A 13,109-nucleotide genomic window follows, 5' to 3' on the forward strand; every position below is an offset into this window, starting at 1 on the left:
GACTGACCAAAACAGTCACATCTGTCATATTGCAGGGTTCGCAGTGTTGCATAGCTCATTCAAATACTCAAAATAGGGTGACTCTAATCATTGTAGACAATATATGATTCTGTTATGATGGCACAAGGAAACGAGCCCTGTGGAGACACTCAGAGTATTGCAGGTTATCATTATTTTAAATTTTGGAGTGGGCATTGGCAGAGGCCAACAATGAAGATCAAAGGATGCCCAGTGCTGGCCCATGCACAGCTGGTGCTAACCAAGTGCTTGTCTTGTTGTGTGACTTCATGGGCTAGTGGGGAGATAAAAAAAAATAATTATAACAAATTGTATTAGTTACCTGTTAATGGGGGTCCCGTCAGTGATGTGAAACTTTGAATAAAGACAAAGACTCCAACTGCTGATTCCATCTTCTCGATGCCAACAATGTCCTTTTCCCCTATCAGCGGAATGTAAGTTGCTGCAACAGCTCCCATAATGTAGCTGTAAAAGAAGCTACATGCCATCAGTCCTAGAAAAGTATGAGCAAAAGGGATGGCAACAAGAGCTAGGCACAGCAGGATGACAAATGTCAGTTCAATGTAAATCTTATTAATTGGCTCCTTGTGCATGATAAAGCCTCCACTAATTCTTCCGAGGAGTTCAGCAAAGGCCATGAAGATAAGAATGCGTGTTGAAAGTTCTTCAGGTATGCCCAGACTTACACTGTAAGGAATAATGAATAGGGGAGGTACAGAAGTGCCAAAGACAGCAAATAATCCAAATAGTGTGTAAAATATAAAGCTAGTATTTTTCAATATAGAAAAATCAAGTACAAGCTCATCCTTTTCAGACTCTACTGGCTCAAGCATCTTCTCCTCTTTGGGCATGTCAGTCTTTGCCTTTGTATTGTCTACAGAATCTGTGATGTCTATAGTAATGCGTGTGTCCTTTTTATCAACTTCTGAATGTTGTTTTGGGTCTTCTTCTGGTATAATAATGATTGGCTGTAGCAAGAATCCACAAACCATGATGACAAGTTGCAGAGCTCCGATGACGAACAGGCAAATTCTCCAGCCCATGTATTGCATAAGTGCAGTATAAGCTGGAAAGTAAAGAAAAAGGCATTATAAGCATGTAAGTGGGAAACAATCATCAGAAAAATATAAATCTCACAATATGTTTTTACATAGTTAAAACCCTTAAAACGTTCTTCATATTAGTATTCGTTTATACAGAATTTGTTGGCACTATATACCGTATTTATTCGAGTATAACGCGCATTTTTTTAAACCGATTTTTTATTTAAAATTAAGGGTGCGCGTTATACTCGAATAAATATACCTTCCAGGACCGCCGGGCTCATTACAAGCCCGGCGGTCCTGGGGGGTGGGCAGCAAGCATTTACTCACCTCCGTGCAGCTCCTCCAGCTTCCCAGTGTAAATCTCGCGAGACCCGCGGCCAGCTCTGACGCTCTGACGTCGTCAGAGCTGGCCGCGGGTCTCGCGAGATGTACACTGGGAAGCTGGAGGAGCTGCACGGAGGTGAGTAAATGCTTGCTGCCCACCCCCCCAGGACCGCCGGGCTTGTAATGAGCCCGGCGGTCGGTATTATCGAGCACCCACTCGAATATTTATTCGAGTATAACAAGCACCCTAATTTTAGATTAAAAATCGGTATAAAATTTTATACCGATTTTTAATCGAAAATTAGGGGTGCGCGTTATACACGTGTGCGTGTTATACTCGAATAAATACGGTAAGTGTCAATAATAATAATGATAATCATAATAATAATAATAATAATAATAAAAAAGGAGCAATGATTAACTAGAAACGGAATTTACAGTGCTTAGGTCAAACATTGCCAAACTGGGATCATTATTGAGTTGAAACACAGTTCCCAATTTGCAGAACTGTTCCTGAATTCACTACAGTTTTGTTTGTTGTTGGGTTTACTCACCAAACTGTGAATTGCAAACCACATTTAAAAAAGAAAAAGAAATGTATAGTCACAACTTGGCTATTTTTGTTATTAGGTTTGCAATTCACTAGCATTCAGTCATTATCCATATAATTGTGCTTCGCAGTCTGCTGAAAAGTAGTTCTATGACCAAACATTTTTAGACTAGATTTAAGACACTTTTCAAGTGGCAAAGCCATTTTAAACACACCTTTTTTATTTAAAGTAAAAGAGGGCTGGTCACAAATGCTTGACGACAGCGTTATAAACTACTAGATAGCACTGAAATTGTAATGTGTCCATGTTATATCCATATAACGTGTGGCTCTTTCTAATGTCACTTTTCATTTTAAAAATAGATGAACTAGAAAATTCCTTAAGCAGGAATGCCTTCAGTTCAGCTACTTTGGCCTTAAAGGGAAACTCCAGTGCCAGAAAAACGATCCGTTTTTCTGGCACTGGAGGGTCCCTCTCCCTCCCACCCCCCAATCCTCGGTTACTGAAGGGGTGAAAACCCCTTCAGTCACTTACCTGGGACAGCGGCGATGTCCCTCGCCGCTGTCTCCGCCTCCGCGACGCTCCTCCTAGTGATTACGTCGGCCGGTGGGCGAGACTAATCTCGCTCACCGGCCGAGGAGACCTAATGCGCATGCGCGGAAATGCCGCGCATGCGCATTACGTCTCCCCATAGGAAAGCATTGAAAAATCATTTCAATGCTTTCCTATGGGGTTTTGAGCGACGCTGGAGGTCCTCACACAGCGTGAGGACGTCCAGCGACGCTCTAGCACAGGAAACCTGTGCTAGAAACTAGGAAGTGACTTCTAGTGGCTGTCTAATAGACAGCCACTAGAGGTGGAGTTAACCCTGCAATGTAATTATTGCAGTTTATGAAAAACTGCAATAATTACACTTGCAGGGTTAAGGGTAGTGGGAGTTGGCACCCAGACCACTCCAATGAGCAGAAGTGGTCTGGGTGCCTGGAGTGTCCCTTTAAATTTTAAATTCACTCTGAATTCTCACTCTATTAAATAGCCCTGAGAATCTCTTTCCAGCATTCAAAACTTTTTTGCCACTGTAACAAGTTTATTCTCAAACCTGTGAAATGTTAGGGACTCACCAGGGAATTACAAATTTACCCCCATTTTAGTTATTTTTGCCTAAATTTAGTAATTTCCTAGTCAATTCATGTCAATACACCATTAAGTTTATAGCCACCTCCCCACCCCCTGCACCCACACCTGGCATCATGTGGGAGACATTTAAATTGTCTGGGGGGTTATTTTTCCACCATCATGCGTGGAGTAATAATTCACTTGATAGGTAGTGGACAAGTTCTTTGTACAGCTACACTAACCCCTGTATAAAGTGGGGACTTCGTAATAAAGTAAAAATACAAGGTGGAACATACCATTATCCCTCCATTTCTGCTCAGTGGATGAGGTATTGATAAGAGCAGTAGCTGACTGCCATAGTTATATATTTATTTCTACAGCAAACAGGGTGACAATGTTTCAGCCTACACTGGCCTTTTTCAAGTCATAAATCTAAGATCGTGCCTATCGATACATATGTGGCGGCCACTCCAATAGGGACACGAGTCTCGCCGCCAAGGATGTCCTTTTTCCCCTCTCTGGAACTCTGCTGCGCTGGATTTGGTGATATAGCTGCTGAGTGATTATAGCTGTTATAGCTTTCGCCCACAGACATTAGCCGAGACTTAATGCTGGGAGTGAACTGGTTTAATGGAGCATGGTACATGCAATTTATACACAGACCCCCAGCAGAGAGTCTCCATATAGTTCAATACAAACTCCTCTTCGGCGTCTCTGTGTCAAAAGACACCTCAAAAGAGGTTAAGAGGGTTAACAAGCTCCAAGGTGGGCTGAGTACTGGGGGTATAAAAAGGGAAAATTTGTGGTCATGTTCGGTTACCGAACGGGAAGGGGAAAAGGATACACACAAGTATTTTCAGTGTCAGGGTGTTCTGTCATACTGCTCCCCCCCTTGTATGGTGCTTCAGCAGACATTGCTTAATAGTTTTCGGGTCAACTTCGATATGTCTAGACTTGCTTGTTAGTTGGTGAGCTCAGTTTGCCTTGACAACCCTTCGGCGTTCCGGTTCTGCTTGCTGGGCCGGTAGTGTATGGTGAAGTTGTATGGTTGTAAAGCTAGACTCCACATCAGTAATCGGGCATTGTCTCCTGCCACCTGGCTGCCACCAGTTGAAGATGTGTGTTAGGGAGGCACAAGAACAGGGGAGATAGATATGATAAGGTGAGATGGGACAGGATCGAGCGGGCAAGTAGTCGGGCGAGAGGAAAGGAGAAGCGCAGCCACCTCTTGTTTAGTAGCCGGGAAGAAAGTCTGAAGGGCAGGAAAGGCATTATCTACGTGCGCTTGAGAAAGAGAATGGCAAGGTGGGGAGAATTCTTTTCGTAGTGGTTCAATCTTGTCAGTAAAGTAGCAAGCAAAGCATCGGCTGTAAGGTTAGTTTGGGGGGCGGCCACAGCAGGGCGAAGAAGAGAGTTAAAGGTGCTGATGAGTTCTGTCTGCTGTGAATTGGGTGCGCTGTTCCAAAAGGATCTGCCTGGGAAAACCTACTTGAGAGAATATCCAGATCAGTGCATCTGCTACGGTTTCTGCTTGGATGTTAGTCAAAGGGACTGCTTCAGGATAGCGGGTAGCGTAGTCCACTATGGTAAGTATAAACTTTTTACCGGAGGGACTAGGTCTCACTAGGGTTCCTATTATATCGACCGCTATTTGGCTGAATGGTTCCTCAATGATCGGCATGGACTGCAGCAGAGCCTCGGGGTGATCTCCGTTCTTTCCCACCCGTTGACAAACATCACAAGTTTGGCAGTACTGCTGAACATCTTGATTCCCGGTCAAAAGAAGTTCTGGGTTACTCTATGAGACGTCCAGCCTATGCCCAGATGTTCTGCCGAAGGTATATTGTGTCCGATCCGTAGGAGTTCCAGCTGATACTTCCTGGGAACTACAAGCTGGTGCTTCTGGGATGGGGCTGCCCCTCTATTATGATTCTCTGTTAACCGATATAGCCTGTCCTGTTCTCAAATAAACTTTTTCCTCTCTAAACCCCCTTGTTCGGTGTCTGCCTGGGTCCTATAATTTTGGAGTGTGGGTCTTCCCTTGCCTCCCTCCCAAACTCCTCTGGGGTGTCCCAAGCTAACTAGGCCAGGTCTACTGTCGGGGTTGGGGAGTCATCGCTTACCTGGATCTCCTCAGAACGTGAGCCAGCCGGGCTTGAAGATGAGTAATTACTGGATGAGCTTCCGCAGTGTTCCCTGGTAACGTAGGCTGAGGTAAGGGTCCCCAAATCACTCCCGAGCAGTACCTCCGCGGGCAAGTCTTTCATAATCCCCACATTCACAGTACTGGATCCAGCTCCCCAATTCATGTGAACTCGGCCAGTGGGTAGTCTGTAAATAGCGCCCCCGGCTACCCTAATGGCCACAGATTATCCAGTATGTTCATTGTCCCGAGCCAAGTAGCGTTGTACTAATGTCAGGGTAGCTCCGGTGTCTCTCAGTTCCCTAGCAGTTTGTCTGTTTACAATGACTAACTGTGTATGTTGTTGAGGGTTGTCCATGGTAGCAGCCTGAACAGGATCAGCTTCATCTAATACTCTCCAGGATCTTCTGGTATAGGCTGGGACTCTTTCCAGGGATACGTGTTCTCTGCATTCTAAGCAGTGGGCTGTGGCCCTGGGTGGTACAGGGTTGGTATGACCCCACGAGGGTCTTGGGGGTTCCAGTGGGCAGTTGCACCTTACATGCACTAGTTGCTGGCATCGGAAGCATCTGGGCCCGGTCTTTGTTGGTGCTGTTTGGTTCCCAGGTAGTCCCCTGTAAGGTGGTTGAAGTTGGTTGGAGGTTCCTGGAGCAGCAACTTCGGTGCGGGGGCAGGTCTTACTGGTGGTCGTTCAGTTTTTCAAGTGTCTGTGTATACATCTGCCAGGCGGGCAGCCTCTGGTAAAGTGTGCAGTCTCCTATCTCAGATCTGGGTTAAGTAGGTTAAAAAAATGTTCCATTAAGAATAATTGTAGGATATCCTCTCCCGACAAGGCTGGGCACCCTATATCCAGTATAAGCCAGTATAAGGCATCTCTGTGGAGGCGGCATTCTGCATAGGAGTCTTTATCCTCCTTTCGCAATTCCATAAACCGCCTGCGGTATGCTTAAGGGGTGACTGCATACCTGGCTAGCAGGGCTTCTTTCTATCTTTCATACTGATGAATCTCCCCATCTGGTATGGCCCTGAATGCCTCAGCAGCTCATCCTGATCATTTTCCAGCCAGTATCATTACCCAGTCATCCTCTGGTACTTTGTGTAGAGCGCACTGCCTTTCAAAATCTGTGAGATTTCCATCAATCTCATCTGTCTCTTGAAATGCTTTTAAGGCTGTGAAAGGTACCTTCCTCCGTTCTGGCTGTGGAGTGGGGCTTTCAGTCAGCGGAGCTCCCGAACACTGTATTTCGGCTAAGTGTAGTTGGTATTCCCGCTTGGCTCTAGCTTCTGCAACCGAGTCCGCCAGTACTTTCATTATTATTTTGTCAGGAGGGTTTGGCCCGAACAAGGCCAAGCGAAACCGATCGTCCCGCATCTGTTCGGATTCTTCAGTGTTCGTGAAACTGCTTCGACGCTGGGATTGGTTCGGTCCAGCTTCATTAGTTCGGCAATTAAAGCCCTTTTCCGTATGTTTTTAGCATTTCATCCCTGCCTCTCCAGCACATCCTTCAATGTGGATCGCTTGAGCTGCTCGTAGCCATTCTCCATCTGCTGCTAGTTCCGGGTTCAGCATCCACTCTTGGGGAAAATAAAAATCCCACAGCTGCCACTAGATGTGGCAGCCACCCAGGTAGGGACACGGGTCTCGCTGCCAAGGATTTCCTTTTCCCCCTCTCTGGAACTCTGGTGCGCTGGATTCAGTGGTTATAGCTGCTGAGTGATTCTAGCAAGCTGAATGATTATAGCTTTCCCCCACAGACATTAGCCAAGACATAATGCTGGGAGTGAACTGGTTTATTGGGGCATGGTACATGCAATTTATACACAGGGTACAGTTCAATACAAACTCCTAACAGAAACAACAATATATGTGAACACAACCCAGTGAAGAAAATTATATATATGTGATTCAAAGCAAACCAGGACTTCCCTTAATGTTTCAGGTGAAGTATCCTGATAACTCCCCAAAGACTTCCTCTTGTCTTCAATAGATGTGCAATACAAACTCCTCCCTGGTGTCCCTGTGTCTGGGAGATAACAGTGTACTTTGCTTAAACTTATTATCTCCCAGGCACAGAGGTACCATGTGTAAAACACATAACACCCCAAAACAAATACAATATTACAAGGGACCCCTTGGTACAAGTCCTATATTCCCGAATAGCCTGGTTCCGAGCACCCAAAGTGTCCAAATAGCGCTTAGATCCCACGAATACAGAGGAGTCGCCACCGGGGTAAAGTTTTGACTGACCGCACACGTGGCGTCTGCCCAAAATAGTTCCAGAGGAAAAGTGGAGGTGGTTGGTCACTTTCGGAAGTCCCAAAACGAATAAAGCACCAAACAGATTATCTTGTTCCTAGGTAGCTATTGTTCGCCTAGTTTTTGCAAACAATCCTACCGAACAGTGCTCTGCTGAGATGTTTGGAAAGGGAGCAGGCGAGGATAGAAGTTCAGCGGTGTTTGCAAGTTAGTCTGTCCATTTTAGTTCTATACACTCGACGTTCGAACACCACTCCCTGCTTTCATGCAACAAGATGGCCTCTGACTCAGTTCCCACATGTTCGTTCATGTGAATGGCAGCCACCCAGCAGAACACTTGAAACAATTAGGTGTGAACCGATGATGGAGGTGTCAAGAGAGGTCAATAGGGTTAACAGGCTCCAAGGTGGGCTGTGTACAGGGGGTATAAAAAGGGAAAATTTGTGGTTTTGTTTGGTTACCGAACGGGAACGGAAAAAGGATACGAACAAATATTTTCAGTGACAGGGTGTTCTGTCACAACAGTGACAGTACAATAATGATATAATTATATGTAACTAAAATAGAATTAAATCATTCAATTACAAAACACAATATCACATACTAATTGGTTTGGTACTTCTGGTTACTACAAAAATAAAATTCCTCATGAGAGATCACATGTCAATTTCCTGACACAATGATATCATCAGAGACAATCTTAGCTCTCAAAGAGGGGGAGCATAACATAATTAACAAAACATGTAAATAATAGCCCCACGTAAGAATAAAAAAATAGAGGTTAAACTTGGAATCACACAGAAATGTGATTCCCAATCAATGTGGTTACATGACCACTACTTCAAAATACTCAGATGATGCCCACAAAGGCGTTATCAAAGGGGAAAACCTATGATGCCACAGGAGTAATGGGGTTACCGGTCATGTGACCGCAAGCATGGTAGGTAACACTTTTGATGGCTGCACACTGTTTACAGGAAATGCTCAAACTAGGAATAAGTCAGGTGACGGATAAAATAAGAAGAAAAAAAATCCCTGTGGCTGCTGTCTGTTGTACTGGACAGTCTCCACATACATAAACATTGCACTACCTTGGAGTGTTTAATGATTTTCTTGCTGACTTCTAAAGCAGGGAACAAATAGTCCAGATTTTTTGCATCTGGGTCCTTATTTTTGCCATTTTGTTGCAGCTGGACAGGTTAAATGTGGTGGACTTTCAAAAGGTTGTATTGCAAAATTCCCACAGGTGTAATCTGGTCCATTGTGCACTGACCTGTTGGTTATTGTTACTTTAGGGAGGGCAGACACTAGTTAATTATAGATCTTACCTGGAACAAATACAATGACTGCAAAACATTCCCCTGTGGTTGCAGCAGAAATAACCAGGGACCGGCGCCTGTCAAAGTACTGTGACAAAATGGTGAGGCTTGGGAAGAAGCTAAGGCTGAAGCCAAGTCCTAAATGAAAAAATAAATAAATATGTTATCGAGAATTAACATTGAAACAGAACTGCTACCAACTAGCTGCACTTAGATTCTAGGTAGCAAGCTTAATTGTTATGGCAAATTGACTGTGCATCAACCCTTTATTCATAAATAATTATTATTGACCAGATCTATAATTATTACTAACTATAATATTTAAATTTAGAATAAGGAGACATTAGTTCATCTAACGAGTATAGCAATGTTATAAGTTACTACCTAGTTTTCATACATTTTTCTTGTTTAGAGTTATTTGTTTAGCTCTACATTTTCATGAATAAAATCCAAATGACAAACTAAGGGAAAACTAGACTTGGAAATATTCCCAGACTCGTTTTTTCCATTCTAATTTGTGAATCACCATTTTTGTATTAATTATATTACATTTCCTAGTAAATGTCTATTATTAAGACCCTTTTTTTTTATCCATAATTCTGGTTGAGGCTGATTTTTATTGTCAACCCATCTCAAGGAGTCTGAGCAACTATTTGCTGCTTGCAGTGATTAATTCAAACTGTAATTTACTAAAGTCCGAATGGTCCATACTGAATGGGGCAAATTAATATGGTTGACTACTCATACAGACCCCTTGTAACAGATGCCCTGTTCGTTGGATTTCTAATTTTGTTGCTATCTATTCATTTACACTACCATTCACCTAAAACGGTATACGAATAGAAACAAACAAACTTTACCCAGCTAATTTGTATACAGAATGTTTTACCGAACCTATCGACCACCCAAGACAGTCGTGTGCAGTCAATTGACTTATTTGACACTATTACAAACCGCAACTCTAACGTTCTAAGTGGTTCACTGGGTGGCTGTCGATTCGTATGCACAAACACGTGGCGGTGGCCATCTTGTTTTGTCGAACGCGTTCAGCGGGGTTTGGTCGTCAAGTGTCTGGAACTATTTTCAGACACTCGATGGCCCGAACACCGCTGAGAATTCCAGGACAACTTAGATTCGTATTCATTCATCCGAAGAAGGCGGCATTCGGTAACCATGCACGAAAGAGACCAGCCGCACCAGCTGAATTCATGGAACTATTCTGGGCAGGAGCCTCGTGCATGGCCGGGCAGAAATGGGACTTCCACCTAACTTTCGAACCCCTGAACCGATTTGAATGATTTTTAAATATATTGTTCCCCCAGATAGGGGTTATCAGGAGATGTATGTTATATGGGGTTCTGATGTGATTTTGGGGTGTTTCTAGAAATGCATAAAATTGTCCCTCTTTTTCATTTGGAGATAATTGAGTTGATACAGTAATTAACTCAAATATCTCCCAAGCAGAGGGGAGGGAATGTGTGTAATGTATGGTGTGTCTCTCTGTCTGACTCTATGTTTATTGACTTCACTGTGTGTCCCTGTTCCCAACAAGGTCCACCTGGGTGTCATCCTTGTTGGGAAAAGTTGCATAAAAGGCCAGTGTGGCCCCATTAAAAATCAGCTCAGCTTAACCCTCAACACGTAGCCTTGTCTCGTGCTTGTAGGGAACCTGCTTCACAACTAATCACTAGCTCTTGTAAGAGCTCTACTACCTATTTGGAGATTTGATCGGCTGCGATGACATCTGGAGAATACTGCAGCATAGCTCCATCTATAGGAAAAGGACGTCTTTAACTGCATACACCCCTTTGATACTCAAGGGGTGTATGCAGTTAAAGACGCCCTATAAGTCTTATTTATTATTATTTTACACCTTCTTGTTGTGGTGGCTGGCTAGCAAGTGCAATTCTATCTAGCCCCCCTTAATATAGTAATATCTTAACTATATTCCAGTCTGCTGGTGCGGTCTCTGCCCCATATCTGCCTCTTTTGCTAACATCATCAGAAGTGATGATCTTAGTCAATTAAAATGCTTCCCCATAGGAAAGCATTGGATTGGCTGAGATTGTCAATTCTGATTGTCACGCCAAGGGTGCATAATTCATTGTTGCACTATAGAATATTGCCATTTAATGTAATTTATGTAGTGCATATATGAATTGGCCACTTAGTAGAGTTCAGATGACAGAAGGGGTAATGTAAATTGCAAAGGAATGTGAAAAGGGCCAGATGGCTTACAACAAGCATGTCAAACTCAAAGGCTAACACAGGCAAAATAAACAAGGTTTAAGTTTATATAGGCTGCAAAAAAACAAAAACTTCAGTTTTCACAGAGACGTAGGTTTATTTAGAAAAGTACAGTATAAAAAAAGTTGCCATAATACAGACAAGGGGCTGTGTAGGAGGGGGGCTGGCAGGGAGCGTTTACTTACCTCTCCTGCAGCTCCTGTCAGCTCCCTTCTCCTCCGCACTGGTCCGTTCAGCTCCCTCTGCAAGTCCCAGTGTAAGTCTCGCGAGAGCCGCGGGGTCAGAGTGCGGCTGCAAGACTTTCACTGGGAGCTTACAGGGGAGCTGACCGGACCTCGCGGAGGAGAAGGGAGCTGACAGGAGCTGCAGGAGAGGTAAGTAAACGCTCTCTGCCAGCCCCCTCCACTGAACTGCCAATGCCACTGGACCACCAGGGAGTGAGAGCCCCCCTCCCTGCCATGTATCAAGCAGGGAGGGGGGACGAAAAAATAAATAAAAATGTAAATAATAAAATATTAATAATAATAATAATAAAATTAAGAAAAATATTAATATAACAAAAAATATTAATATTAAAATTATAATAATTAAAAAAATAATAATAAAAATGCCCACTCCCCACCAAGGCTCCGCATCACACTCTGCATCACACACACACACTGTATTCATACACACACACTGACCTCATACACACACACTGACCTCATACACACACACTGACCTCATACACACACACACTGCATTCATACACACACACACACACACACACACACTGCACTCATACACACACACTGCATTCATTATATACACACACTGTAAATAAATATTCAATTAATATCTTTTTTTTAGGATCTAATTTTATTTAGAAATTTACCAGTAGCTGCTATACTTACCCAGTGAAAGAAGAAGAATGTTACACTGTATACAATTTCAAATAAAACGTATACAAACATAGCCAGGATTCAGCTGTAAGCATTTGCAAAACTTACAACAATCAAGTAACATACATTCATATAAAATGTAAGTTACTTAGCCTTTTAGTAAGTTACTAAAAGGCTGAAAGACCTGAATTGGTCTTTCACCATATATACTAATACTAAGTAAAGATTACTTAGTATTAGTAAATTATGCCCCTATTCGCTATACCGCGAGTAGGGGCATGTCTATTAAACAGTGAGCAACCTGTGGCGGGTGGGGGCCCTAAAGAAAAAAGGGGGGGGAGGACCTATTGTCCTCCCCACCGGCCCCCACCCCTGAGCGGTGGGTGGGGGCCCTAAATACAAATTGGGGGGGGGACCTAATGTCCTCCCCCCTGGCCCCCACCCCTGAGTGGTGGGTGGGGGCCCTAAATACAAATGGGGGGACCTAATGTCCTCCCCCCTGGCCCCAACCCCTGAGCGGTGGGTGGGGGCCCTAAATACAAATTAGGGGGGAGACCTAATGTCCTCCTCCCTGCCCCCCACCCCTGAGTGGTGGGTGGGGGCCCTAAACTAGAATAAGTTGGTGGGGACCTAATGTCCTCCCCCATAGCCCCCACCCCTGAACAGTGAATGGGGGCCCTAAACACAAATTGGGGGGGACCTAATGTCCTCCCCCCTCGCCCCCACCCCTAAGCGGTGGGTGGGGGCCCTAAACAAAAATAAGGGGGGGGACCTAAATACAAATTGAGGGGGACCTAATGTCCTCCCCCCTCGCCCCCACCCCTAAGCGGTGGGTGGGGGCCCTAAACAAAAATAAGGGGGGGGGACCTAAATACAAATTGAGGGGGACCTAATGTCCTCCCCCCTGAGCGGCGGGTGGGGGCCCTAAATACATATTTAACCCCCCTCCCCCCAGGTGACTAGGGGTCCCCAAACCCCTAGTCACCCCCTCCCCCCCAAAAAATAAACTCCTACCTACCCTCCTCATCCTAAAAAATAATGAGGTGTGACCTTTAACTAAATACCTATAAAAATAAAAATAAACTTACCTTTCAATGGTTTCTTTCTTCTAAAATCTTCTTTTTTTAGCCCCAAAAAAGGCCAAATAAAAATACATAATAACCGACGCAATTAAAAAATAAATAAATAAATAAAAAAACAAGAACAA

General features: G+C 44.0%; 1 protein-coding gene across 1 annotated transcript in view; it reads right to left on the reverse strand.

Moving 5' to 3' along the window:
* The window catches only part of LOC134608731 (monocarboxylate transporter 7-like), a 32,346-nt gene that overhangs the window by 4,403 nt on the left and 14,834 nt on the right, over positions 1–13,109 (reverse strand). Inside the window, exons 3-4 of the mRNA XM_063451838.1 lie at positions 8,784–8,912; positions 341–1,084 (exon numbers count right to left, since the gene is read on the reverse strand). Of these exons, the coding sequence (XP_063307908.1) occupies positions 341–1,084; positions 8,784–8,912 (873 nt within the window). The remainder of the gene's footprint in view (positions 1–340; positions 1,085–8,783; positions 8,913–13,109) is intronic.

The sequence above is a fragment of the Pelobates fuscus genome, chromosome 1 (assembly GCF_036172605.1).
Source record: "Pelobates fuscus isolate aPelFus1 chromosome 1, aPelFus1.pri, whole genome shotgun sequence".
NCBI lineage: Eukaryota > Metazoa > Chordata > Amphibia > Anura > Pelobatidae > Pelobates > Pelobates fuscus.